The sequence below is a fragment of the Silene latifolia genome, chromosome Y (genome assembly GCF_048544455.1).
Source record: "Silene latifolia isolate original U9 population chromosome Y, ASM4854445v1, whole genome shotgun sequence".
Lineage (NCBI taxonomy): Eukaryota > Viridiplantae > Streptophyta > Magnoliopsida > Caryophyllales > Caryophyllaceae > Silene > Silene latifolia.
In genome coordinates, this window is record NC_133538.1 from 466,364,463 (window position 1) to 466,377,898 (window position 13,436).

General features: G+C 37.7%; 1 protein-coding gene across 1 annotated transcript; it reads left to right on the forward strand.

The window, feature by feature from the left end:
• Positions 1-6,507: 6,507 nt before the first annotated feature.
• LOC141632938 (uncharacterized) lies at positions 6,508-7,008 on the forward strand. Its single transcript, XM_074445438.1, has one exon. The coding sequence runs from the start codon at positions 6,508-6,510 to the stop codon at positions 7,006-7,008; it is 501 nt and encodes a 166-aa protein (XP_074301539.1).
• The last annotated feature ends 6,428 nt before the right edge of the window (positions 7,009-13,436 follow it).

The following is a 13,436-nucleotide window of genomic DNA, read 5'->3' on the forward strand; positions in this document are numbered from 1 at the left end:
GCTTGCTACAATCCGAGCGTCCTCTCGCCAATCCGCTCGTCCTGACCCCTCTCAATCCGAGCGTCGCCCTCACCAAGCCGCTCGGATTCCTTTCCAGTGCAGGCCGTCTCTCCTTCAGTCCGCTCGGGATGAGCATATTCTATGAAGACTAGCGAAGCGTAAATGAACATCTCCTTTGAGAGCAACACTTCCTCAAATTTTCTTAAGGGTCTTAATCGTCATTTAAGCCCTTAGTAACCCTAATTTATGTACCTAATCCTTAGTATAAATACCTCGTTGTACTAATTAGATTAGCATATCCTTCTTATGCTCTTTTTATGTTCTAATCTCACCTTAATCTTGTAATCAACTCTTAATTAAGCATTAATACAAATCTCATTTCCTTAATTTCTTTATTGTTCATCATTTATTTTGGGTAATTGAAGATTATTTGGGTATTATTGGGAGATTGAAAACCTTCCATAAATCATCAAGTACTTCGATTATTCTTTGCTTATTGTTTCGGAATCATCTTTAGGTATAATTCTCTCTTAATCCTTGTTTTAATTATTGTTAATCATTTCCATTCATTCACCATGTTTTGCCTTGTTAATATGATTGACAACCTTGTTAGCATGATAAACTTGATAATGAGTGAGTAGTCTCTTAACTAGGGTTAATGGGGAATTAGGGGAAACCAACATGGGGGATGATTCATGCTTTATCTAATATGTTCAGATAATTTATTTGCTTGCATGTTGTGATCTCAACTTATGCACATGTTATATTTGATGAAATGCGAGCCTATGAATCCTTGCATTTTTTACCCATCACTTACCTATTCAATGAAACTTGTAAGACATAAACCAACTCGAGTCTCATTAGACCATGCATATAGTTGAGTAGGGAGGATTAAGTCGACTTGTAGGTGTTGTACAATCTAATCGATTCGGCTCCGGGACCCAAACCTTCCTAGGATTGTAAGATATAAACCAACTCGATCCTATCACAATAATAATTGCTTGTTTAAAATTTGGGAATATGTTTTTATGATCAATTCCCATGTATCCCCTATGAACTCATGACACCCTAGTGCTTTTAATCAATCGTTTACATCTCATTTTAATCATCTTGCTTATTTATTTACATTGTTATTTAGTTTAGTGATCTCTTATCTCAACCCAAATTGTGACACCCTTAGACACGACCATTTGCAATCGAAAATCCTACATCAATACCCGTCCCTTGGGATCCAACCTTTACTTTCCTCTTTACTAATAGTAGAGTAGTTTGTGAAGTTATAAATATTGTTTTGGTCTAGGTAACTTTTGACGACGAGTAACAAAACCGATGAACCACTATACCACTTTGTTATTCGACGCCGTTTCTTCTATCATAGTTTCAGAGCTGTACAATCAATTCTTTGTTTGGTTCCAAGCAATTTCTTCTTGTAACGACTCTCCTCTCCTCATTCTTGTGGAACAACTTGTGGGGATTGATTTTGGGTCGTGGGGATTGTCCTTCATTACACAAAAACTTGATTATTCAACTAAGCCTTTAGGTTTTGTCTTCCCTTTGATGCTTGGTCATTGGATGCCTCCATTTAGGTGTGGAAAGCTCCTCTCAAGCAAGGCTAGCGCTCCTTTCCTACCAAAGGCACCAAACCTCAAAGTATAACAAATAGGTAGCTAAAGATAGTAAAACGACCCTAATAATTACATAAAAGCGTGAAAAACAAGGTTAGTTAGGGGAATACATGTGCGTAAATATGAGCCACATCAAATATCCCCAAACCGAACTTTTAGTCGTCCCGAGTAGAGAGGTGACTAAAACTAAGACCTTTATTTAAACTATCTAATACATTTATGATGTGAGACAATTAGCGGGTCTCACTCTGCCCCTTTAACTCACAACAAGATATCCATGAGGTAAAATGCCTTCTTGCAAGGCAAATGGGGTCTTGCCAAAATGGCGAGACATGCAAGCGTTAAGCACACAAACAACTAAAACGATGCATCTTCAAAAGAATTGCCACTTTTCCCATCTAAGTGGTAGAAGCACTAAAAGAGAAACAATTCAATGGTACACAATCCAGTATAGATACTAGTTCATTAAACTACTAAGTCCAAGAGGATAGAAACAAGTCACTTCCAAGTACTATCAAACTAGGTTACATTATCCACAATCGCTAAATGCTTTTGTCAAGGGCGATAGGATGGGATGGAATGATGATCCCTATGGTGTTAGTGGCATATGACATGACAAGTCTAGAATTTTCACAAGTCTAAAGGTCATCGATTATCCCAAGCTCAACAAGGTGGCATAACAAAAGGTTTTGGGGGAATGAAATGCTCAAGTCAATATACAAAAGTAGGATAGACTAGCATTCAAAATTTGAACTCATTGAACTTTCACAATATTCACATTTCACATTTCAAAACTTTCAGATGAGGTTTGTCTCTCGCTTGCTAGTGTCATTTGCTTTCGCCAATTACTTATTAATCAACTGGTTAACCTCTATACAATAGCATTTCAGGGTGATAGTCACTTTGTCTTTGGGTGGTTGAATTCACAACCATGTGGGGGCCCAATTAAATGGATCCCTATCCAAACCACATCGAAGTGGTACGTCTCCATCAAAATGACTTAATTTTGCACATTTCAACATTTCAAAACACTTTGAGGTTTCCTTGGGAATAAAAACAATTCCACAATACAAAATCTTTGAAATGAGCACTACAAACATATGCATGAAAAGTATGTTTGGGTTGCCAAATCACCAAGTCAATCAAGGTCACATAGGCAAGCTTATCAAGTCCATATCACATCATAGTGCCGAATAGGGGACTCACATCCACACCCTTGACTAGGCCTTATAGAGAAGGAGCTCATGCAGTTTACGTTGACCCTGACACAACTCTCACCAGGCCAGGTCCAAAGCCAGAGCTTCAAACAAGTTTAGACCAAGCTCAGCTGCTCAATAACCTAACACAATCAGAACTAGATTAAGGGCAGTCGTTCAGGTCTTTCATTCAGCATCTGTCTCCTTTTTAAACTCCCAGTGAAGCCAACATCAATCAAGCCATGTCCATTGTACATAATCAAGCAGGCCTATCTACAAAAGGTTCTTAAGTATTTAATTATGATTTCCAGCATCAATTAAGTCCAGGAATCAGAGCAAGGGACAACATTAGCAATTTCATAAGAACCTGTGGCTCATGGATTACTGCAGGGTCCCAACTCTTATTTGAATTCAAAATTTGGGTGTTATATGAGGGAGTCCTCCTGTGTGACTCACCAGACAATATTTCAAACAAAGCCAAGGCTTTTTAATGCTTATGCATCAGCCTGCACATGCCAACAGAAGCTTGAACTTGGTCTTTGCTTTATTACTTAATCAGTTTGTCTATTTGTGATGTATTTTCTAAAAAACATTAGTTGTTATTCTTGTCTAGTATCAAGGGTCAATGTGAACCATTAAATGACCCCTTGTATACCTTTGTTACCTATTTTACTTGGCCTATATAAGCCAAGCAGGAGCAATGAGAATGACAGACTAAGTTTAATCAAAATATCAGTTTTCTGAAACATTGTTTCTGAAACAACTCTCTTGGCTGTGAGCTGGAGATTGACCTTTGCTTAGTGTTGGGTCAGTGAAGCTTCAACCTTTGCTGTGTACTGAGTTCCTGAATCACACCCCTATCTCATTGGCTTAGTGCTTTGAGAAGGGTTCGATCTTGTTCACATTCCATTTCAGGAAGCCTATCAGAGTATCAGTCTTTGACTAATTGTTAAAAATACATAAAGGTCCTTAAAAATCACTAAAATTGGCACAGTTATATTTTACTATCTTAGAAAAATGAAGACAAAGTTTTATGATTTTATAGGGTCATTTACTATTTTTACTCAAATTAAAAGGTTGACTGCACCAAAGTTTGGATTCCTAAGTTTAGTGTAATCGTACTGTTGTTTTGGGTTAACTATACCTAAATTATAGTCCAAAGTGGTAACCAGAGCTAGGTTTAATACACTTAAATCCGTTGTTATTCTTGGGGTGAGACTTGCGTGTGTGTGACTTCATTATTTTCCCTAAGTACAACAAAAACACAAAAACCAATATAATGAGCGAAGAGAGATTAGTAGGAAATGAGCAGTAAGTGGAGCAACTTGCAGGAACTGTTAACATCATAGTGTATGCATTAAACACCAAGATATAGAACACGCCAAACCCAACTTTCACCGAACAATGAAAAACCCTAGTGAGAAGTCATCTTCTTCCTTCAACTAGGGCATCTTTTTTGTCATCTTTTTCTTACATATGGCACGTAATTCTTCCCTAAAAACCAAACAAAAACAATCTAGTAGGTTAGTAAAGATGCAATCTAGCAGGAAAAGTAGTTTTTGAAGTCGTCATGAGACGATAAAAGGTCCATCAGAGGAGGATGTTATTCGGACAAAATCCATGCAGGAGATTAATGGAATACCTAGACTCCCATTTGATGATGAGGATGGCCTTGTAGAGGAGACTTTATGGATTAATAAATGTGGAAAACGAAACAAGTTCTTGACAAAGAATGAATCCATTGATGATTTGATACAATTTTTCAGTTGAGAATACTAAGGATGAAGTGGAGTATCGGAACCAGGCTGTGTACTACTTTGTCTTGGGTGCTAACCCTCCTTGGGAGGTGCTTAATGGTTATATACACAGAATATGGGGGCAATATGGGATTGATGAGGTATCCTTTCTCCCAAACGGAATTTTCTTGGTCAGGTTTAAGGCTAGCAAAGATAAAGACGTAGTGTTGCAAGAAGGATATCATATGTTTGACAACAAACCCTTAAATGTACAACCTTGTATGGTGGATACAGAGATTACAAAAGAGGAGGTTAAGGTAGTCCCTGCTTGGGTTTGGATTCATGACCTGCCTACGCGTTTCTAGGGCAAATGTCTTCTAGCAGTTGCAGGACTAGTGGGGAAATATGTTAAGGCTTATCAGATAACCTTTGTTAAGACACAGTTAGGGTTTTCCAAGGTAATGGTGGAACTGAATGAGGGATGAAAATTTCCGTAAAGTTATAAAATTCTTAGATGAGGCAGGCAAAGTGGTCACCCTTAATGTTGAATATGAGTGGAAGCCGGTCATAAATGTTATTATGCAATCAACATTGTTGCTCACATAACAAGGGACAATGAAAAAGGACTGACCTAGTAACTAAGAAGAAACCACAGATTCAAAAGATACGGAAGCCTGTTATCAAACCTGTTGTGAATGTAACGGATGAGAATACTAATACTGGGCCCTTAGTACAGAATGAGTAGGTAACACCGGAGGAAGTGGCTATACCCGAGGCTGCTGGTGTGATTACCCCTGGCAATCAGAAGCATGATCATTTGGAGACAGGGACTGTTAGCTGCTCTCCTCTGGGATCAGCTGGTGAGTCTTATTTGGAAGCATTAGGTGGATCAGTAACCCCAAAAGTTCGGATTGGAATAGGTCACCCTTCTCCAACATTATCCCATGAGTAATATAGGTTTATGGAATGTTAAGTGTCTTAATAGTATACACAAACAGAAGGAGGTAAAATGGTTTATTTACAATTAAAGTATAGGTCTTTTTGTCCTTCTTGAAACCAAAATAAATGTTATTATGCAATCAACATTGTTGCTCACATGTTAGATGGTTGGAGTGTGATAACTAATTTTAGGTATCATAACGGAGGGAGAGTATGGATTCTATGGCAGCCTAGCTTGTGTGATGTGCAAATTCTGCAGTATGATGCGCAGTTCATCCACACTAAGGTTCAATCAAGAATAACTCAGCAGGGTTTTTACCTTACTATGATCTATGCCTTCAATGAGGGCAGACATAGAGTAGATATATGGAATAATTTGGAAGGTTTTGCTAGTCATTGTAATGGTCCATGGGCATTGGCTGGTGATTTCAACACTGTGTTATGCCCATATGAGAGATTGGGGGGAATACTAAACAATCTGACATGGATGACATCATTAGATGTCTAACTATTTATGGAATGACTGATATAGCAGCTAGTGGAGCCTTATTCACTTGGAATAATAAACAGGAAACTGCTACCAGGATGTACCGCAGATTGGATAGATTTCTAATTAACCAGGACTGGATGAGTTATTTCCTTGATATGATGGCTCACATTCATCCTAAAGGTATATTTGATCATTGTCCTTATGTTGTCAGTAATGTTATGATATGTACTTATCAATATACTAGTTTCAAATTCTTTAATATGTGGGGACAAGCTACCTCTTTTCGGACCAGGGTTAAAGAGGTATGGGAAAGATCCTATGAGGAGTATGAAATGTTTGGCATTGTAAAGAAATTGAAGGCTCTAAAACCTGTGCTCAAGAAGTTAAATTCAGAATGCTATTCCGATAATGAGAATAGGACTGCTTTAGTAGCCAAGAGACTAGACAACATTCATCAGCAAATTGTCCTGGATCCTGCTAATGCTTCTCTAATTAATTAGGAAATAGTGCAATTTGCTGAAATGAGGAGTTTAACTTCTGCTACTGATAGTTTCCCAAAACAGAAAGCTAAAACTCAATGGTTAAAGGAGGGTGATCAGAACACTGCCTATTTTCATGGAGTTATTAGGAAGACATGTATGGCTAATAAGGTCATTCAAATAGAAGATCAGTTTGGGCATGTATGCCATTACATGGGACTGCTAGGTAGTTCCAAGCATATTGAGCATGTGAGAATTGACATTCTAAGCGCAAGAAATTTCTGTTATCAAGATCACTTGGCTCTTTTAAAGATGCCTGTTACAAATGAAGAGATTAAAACGGTTTTCTTTGATATCCCCATAGATAAATCTCCACGACCTAATGCATATACTAGTGGCTTCTCTAGGGAACACATAATGGGACCTGATATTTGTGATCCCATCAAAGATTTTTTATATACTGGTAAACTGCTATCCCAGTTAAATTCCACAAATATAACTCCGATAACAAAGTGTGAGAGGCCTAATTGTAAGATTCATTAACCTCTGATTAGACACTACTAATAACATAATAAAATTTAGTTTAGTCATAAACTAATCTAGATCTTATGCATGCATAGCAAATGAATAAAAGAAAAGAAATCAATTATTCTTACATTGGTGGCCGAAATGGATATACTAATTGGACTCCTTTTAAATTAGTCTTCTTAAGTAAAATCTGTTGGAGCTTGTGTCCTCCACAAATTAGTGTGATAACATTTGTAAATCTCTTACAGGTTCACAAGGGTATACTTCGTATATTTAATCAGTTGATTAACGTTTACCTAATAACGGTTGGCTTGCTAGAAAGTTTGACGTTATTATCATACAGATGGCGGTGATCAACTGGTCCCTAAAGGTCACACCTATAGGATGTGTTTGAGAAATGTGGTTATAGAAATATAATCACATTGATGCCTAATATGACTAAACAGTTAGTCAATGTGTTGATGAGACAATTATTTAATGAAGATTAAATAATATTAGTTAAGACGAATTAACTGTCAATTCGTAAATTGAATATAATAAGTTATATTTAATTAAATGTATGTAATGTTAGCTTGGACGAAATAATCTGTTAATTCGTAATTAAATGTAATCAGTTATATTTAATATCAATAAGACGAATGTGTCATAGTGGTAATAGTGAGGGTACACAAACCAAGAGGTCATGGGTTCGATCCTCACTAGATGACAATTTAACACATTTTATACATTTTTGGAAAGACCAAAAATAAGGAGATTACACTCCTTATTTCGGTTATATGGGCCGAATTAGGGAAGATTATAATTCCCTAATTCACTCCCATATTTCGGTCACCATAAGAAGAAAAAGGGAGATCATTATTCTACCCTAATTCTTTTTTTGACCTAGCCTCCTCTCTCATCAGAAGAAAACACAAAAAAAACAACTAAATTTTACAGAAAATTTTAGATCGATTCTAGCATTATCAATAGGGCATATCTCATATCGTCTTGGGTGCAACTGATAGGCGAATATCTACTTTGATATTGTTCTTAGGCCGTATTTGCTAGGACCGAAGGTTATTTCTGAACCCTATATTTTGTTTATGTATTTTAATTTTATGACTAGTGATCGTCATCATTATATTCGTTATAATCCTTAATAATAAGGGAAGTATACAGATTATTTCCCACAAGTGGTATCAGAGCAAAGGCCACGAATTTTAATTTTGATGATTTTCATAAAAATTGTATGTAAACTTTTAGGGTTTCCGAAAAATTTAGGGCACGACTGTTTTTTTTTTTTGTTAATGCCGATTGAAAAAACCAAACCACCTACTAATAAAATGCATGAAAATTGACTCATATAGGTTGTATGTTAGTTTTCATGGACATACAGATGTCACAGTCTTATTAAGCCATCACCTTAGTTTATTCATTCTCGCATGCTAGATATGAGTTCACTTAAAATGAATTAAAATAAAGTTGATGGGATCTTCCTCTAAAACGGAAATTGAGATTAGTCTTTATAAGGGCAAACACCTACGAATCCCTTCTTCGTCAGTAGGCATAATATGACCCCTTCTACGTTGGGTAAGTAGTTGTGTTGACTTAGTTTACCTCAACATCATAGTCCGAAGAGTTTCTCGTGATTATGATGGACTAAAGATAGAATTTACAGAAATTTATCGGCCAAGAATTCTAACGGTAGAATTAGCTAAAAGGTTAGCTTATCAATTTACAGAGAATTGAGTCTTGGGATCATTTATATAATTCTTGAGGGAGGTCAATTGTATAAATGTTTTGAGTCTTCGCGTTATGACAGTAGTTCATTAGACTTAAAAATATAAACGATGCACATGCTTATTATTTTTATTCTTCTTCTCGCAGTGTAGAACACGATTATTTTTCATAATACTGTTACAACGAAATGGCTGGAAATAACGCAATCCCAATGCCTAGTGCCACACTTGATCGCGCGTCCTGGCTAAAAGTATTCATGGACCAGATGAATCAATTCACACGTCTGAAAAATGATGGGTCCAACTTTGCGGACTGGGAGGCGGCACTACGGAATGCTGCCATTGCTGACGGTAAGCTCAAGTACTTAACTGAGCCAATACCGGTCAACCCAGGCCCCAATGCAGGAGTCAACGAGACACTCGCTTATAGTGATTTCGTTATGGAAGCGGGTGCGATAAAGAACGTACTCATCTTTGCAATGGAAACCAATTTGCAGAGACGCTTCATTGCCCAAAGTGCAAACAGGATTTTCACTACGCTCACTAACGAGTTCTCAAAAGCACCGAGAATCGTTACATATGAGCATACCTGTCGCTTCTTTGATGCGAAACTCCAGAAGGGCCAACCGGTTAGCCGACACATTCTTCACATGATTGAGAATGTCGAGAAGCTGGAGGCACTGAATTATAAAATCAGTGAGAGCATTGTCATTGACCGAATGCTTCATTCTCTTCACGATGGTTTTGCTCTTTTCAAGGCGAACTATTACATGAATGACTTGAAAAAGAGTCCTCATGAGCTACACTCCCTTCTCGTACAAACCGAGAAGGATATGAAATTGAGTGGGATCATGAAGCAGGATGTTCTCACGATTCACAACAAGGGTAAAGGTAAGGGCGAGGCTCATGGCGACCTAGCTGTAGGTAAGCCAAAGTTCAAGAAGCCAGGAAACGGTAAGAGTGCGCCTGGTGAGACTAGTGGCTCACAGGGCAAGGTAAAGAGCAAGGGCGGTGACATTGAGTGCCACCAATGTCACAAGACTGGACATTGGAGGAGGAATTGTCCCGTGTACCGTGAGGACATCAAAGCAGGCCGCGTCGTTCCTGTTGGTATGTCATCTTATATTCATATGATTGAGATTAACCATACAAGTTTCGGAACTTGGGTACTTGATACTAGTTGTGGTTCTCATCTGTGTAATAATTTGCAGGACCTAAAGAACATCATACCTCTCGAAAAGGGTTATGTGGACCCGCGAGTCGGGAATGGAGCACGAGTTGTTACAGTCTCGAAGGGAACATATGTAATCATACTCCCTAGTGGTTTTGAGTTATTTTTAAATAACTGTTACTATGTACCCAGTTTGCATTTTAAATAAAGGATAATATATGTATTTTCACTTTTAATGAAATGATTTATGGCAGAGCAGTTTCCATCAATGGAATTTATATCTTAGACCAAACCACAGAAGTATTACACGTGAATAATAAGAAAATAAAGGTTGGTGACAAAGATCAAACCTATCTATGGCATTGTCGAATGGGACACATAAATGAGAAACGCGTGAAGAAACTCGTCGATAATTGACCGAGGCCATTTCGTGTTCACAATTAAGCATATGTGGTCGTTGGTCAATGGTCGATACAAAACACAATTTATACTTCACAAACAACTCTACAATTAGTAAAGAGGCAAGTAAAGGTCGGATCCCAAGGGACGGGTATTGAAATGAGAATTCTATTGTAACTAGTAGTGTCTAGGGGGGTGTCACAAATTGGGTTGATGTAGAAGGTTACTAAACTAGAATATCAATGAAAATAAACAAGCAAGATGAATAAAAAGGGGTGTAAACAATTGATTAAAAGCACTAGGGTGTCATGGGTTCATAGGGGAATCATGGGATATGATCATACAAACATGTTCTCAAATTATAAGCAAGCAATTATTGTTGTGATGGATTGAGTTGGGTTATATCTTACAATCCTAGGAAAGTTTGGGTCCCGGAGCCGAATCGATTAGATTGTACAACACCTACAAGTCGACTTAATCTTTCCTACTCAACACATGCATGGTCTAACAAGACTCGAGTTGGGTTATGTCTTACAAGTGAAGTTGAAAGGATAGAAGATGATAGTAAATGCAAGGATTCATAGGCTTAGCATTTCATCAAATATAACATGTGCATGTATTAAGATCAAAACAAGCAAGCAAATAAGATATGAAAGCATATTGATTTAAGCATGAATCATTCCCCATGTTGGTTTCCCTAATCACCCATTAAACCCTAGCTAAGAGACTACTCACTCATTATCATATTGATCATGCTAGAAAGGTTGTCAATCATACTAACATAATGAAACATGATGAATAAATGAAAGTAATTAACAATAATTAAAAAGGGATTAAGAGATTATACCTACTAATGATTCCAATAATAAAGCAAGAATAATAGAAGTACTTGAATCCTAGATTGAGAGGTTGTCAATCTCCCAATAATAACCCAAATAATCTTCAATTACCCAAAATAAAGGAAGAACAAGAGAGAGATTAAAGAACTAAAACTTGGATTAAAGCTTGATTAATACTTGATTACAATATTGAAGAGAGATTTGATTGATATTAACTACACTAATTATTGATAAGAAGAACATGCTCCTCTAATTTAGACTAATGGGGTATTTATAGTGAAAATTAGGGAGGATGCATTAGGGTTAACTAAGGGCTAAACTAGTAATTACACTTTTAAGTTGAGCAAGGAGACTCCGGTATTTCTCGAGAGAAGGGCTTCTCTTTTCATAGCTTGAAGAATGAAAATCGTTTGTCATGAAATCCGTGCGGATCGAGTCGGGACGGCCGGATTTGGTATTATAGTGAAAATTGGGCAATCCGAGCGGATCCTTGGGCAAGACGCTCGGATTTGTGAGGGGGAATCCGAGCGGATTCCAATGTGGGACGCTCGGATTGGGCTGGACGGACGGGCGGATTTGGTACAATCCGTTCGGATTGTAGTTCAGCGTCAATTCTTCTTCTTTTCTTCCCTTTTCTTCATAAATTCCTTGGGGATTTCCTCGGGGACTCAAGGATCCTTTTCTCAACATTGTTCTTCTACTATGATATGTACAAAGGCCTTCTAGTCTTGTCTCTCCTTGATGCTTGGTCATTGAATACAATCAATCTAGCCTCGTTTTGCCATGAAAATGCAAGATTCTTACTCCTTTCCTACCAAGGGATCAAAATCTCAAAGAATATGCGAAACAAAGAACTAAAGATAAGAAATGACCCAAATAGGCACTAAAAAGCATGGAAACGATGGTAATTCGGGGGCTAAATATGCGCCAATTATGGTCACATCAAATATCCCCAAACCGAACCTTTGCTCGTCCCGAGTAAAGAGGTGACAAAGACTAGGACCAATACTAACCTAACCTAATAATAATAGCCGATATGAGACAATTAGCGGGTCTCACTCCGCCCCTTCAACTCACAACAAGACAACCATGAGGTAGGATGCCTTCTTGCAAGGCAAGGTGGGTCTTGCCAAAATGGCGACACATCCAAACATTAAAGCACAAAAAATCACATAATGGATGCATCTACAAAAAGAATAGCCACTTTCCTCATCCTAGTGGCGGAAATTATCTACAAGGGAAGCAATTCAAGGGTACACAATCCTTCATAGATGCAATTTGTTCAAACTACTAGGCCTAGAAGGATACCAATAAATCACCTCCAAAAGGTGTCAAGCTAGGGTACCTTTGTCCTCAATCGTTAAATGCTTTTGTCAAGAGTAGACTCCCTATGGTGTTAGAAACACTGGAGGATCGTGGAATTCCCCCTCTTGCCTAGACAAGAAGAAGGGTCGTCCCCTCTCTACCATGCACAAAAAAGGATACGATGGATAAAGGGATCAATAGTGTTTGAGTTTCATTTTTGGGAGTTTGCTTTTGTTTTTGTTTTTCCCCCCAATTTCTTGTGGCATATAACATTTGAGAACACTTTCTTGCCATTTCTTTTTGATTTTTGGCATTTCAACACTTGACAACTTTTTGCATTTCTTTTTGAACATTTTCAAAGTCACTCCAATTAGTAACGAGGGTGCCATGTATTTGAAGCTTTAGGAGTCTATTTTTGCTCCTCTTTTCATTTGATGCATTTTTGCAAACTTTCTTTCACTTTTCATTTCTTTGAACTCAAATTGATTTCTTTTTGTGCCCAATCCCTTTGATGACAAAAATGTGGTAGAACATGGATGAATGATGGAAGTATGCATGGTTTCAAGGGTCACCTTGGAATAAACGGTAGCCAAGGAGTTATCACACCACAAGGTACTCTTGACTAGGCCTTAAACCATGGGTCAAAGGATACTAACATGACACATCCTAGGGTGTTTTACAAGCATTCTAACAAGCAAAGTCTTAAGAAGAAAAAGCATCTACTAGGGCCTATATACACTTGTCAAGCTTCCAAAGTAGACGGTTTCGCAAAATTTTTCTAACCATGCAACTACATGCCATGATGCAACTAGCATATAAACATCCTAATGCAAATGATTCTACCAACTAATATGGCATATAAACTAAATGCAATCCTAAGTTCACATTGTTATACCGCATCAATCAAAATAAAGCCACATAGTCATTAACATAAAGAGGAAAAAGGAGATTGGAAAGATCATACCATGCGGTCTTCAATATCCTCATGTCTCGGATGTGGCGTAGTCAATC

What these genes read in the sequence shown, in the direction of transcription:
- LOC141632938 (XM_074445438.1), top strand. Translation starts at nt 6,508, where the DNA reads ATGAGGAGTTTAACTTCTGCTACTGATAGTTTCCCAAAACAGAAAGCT.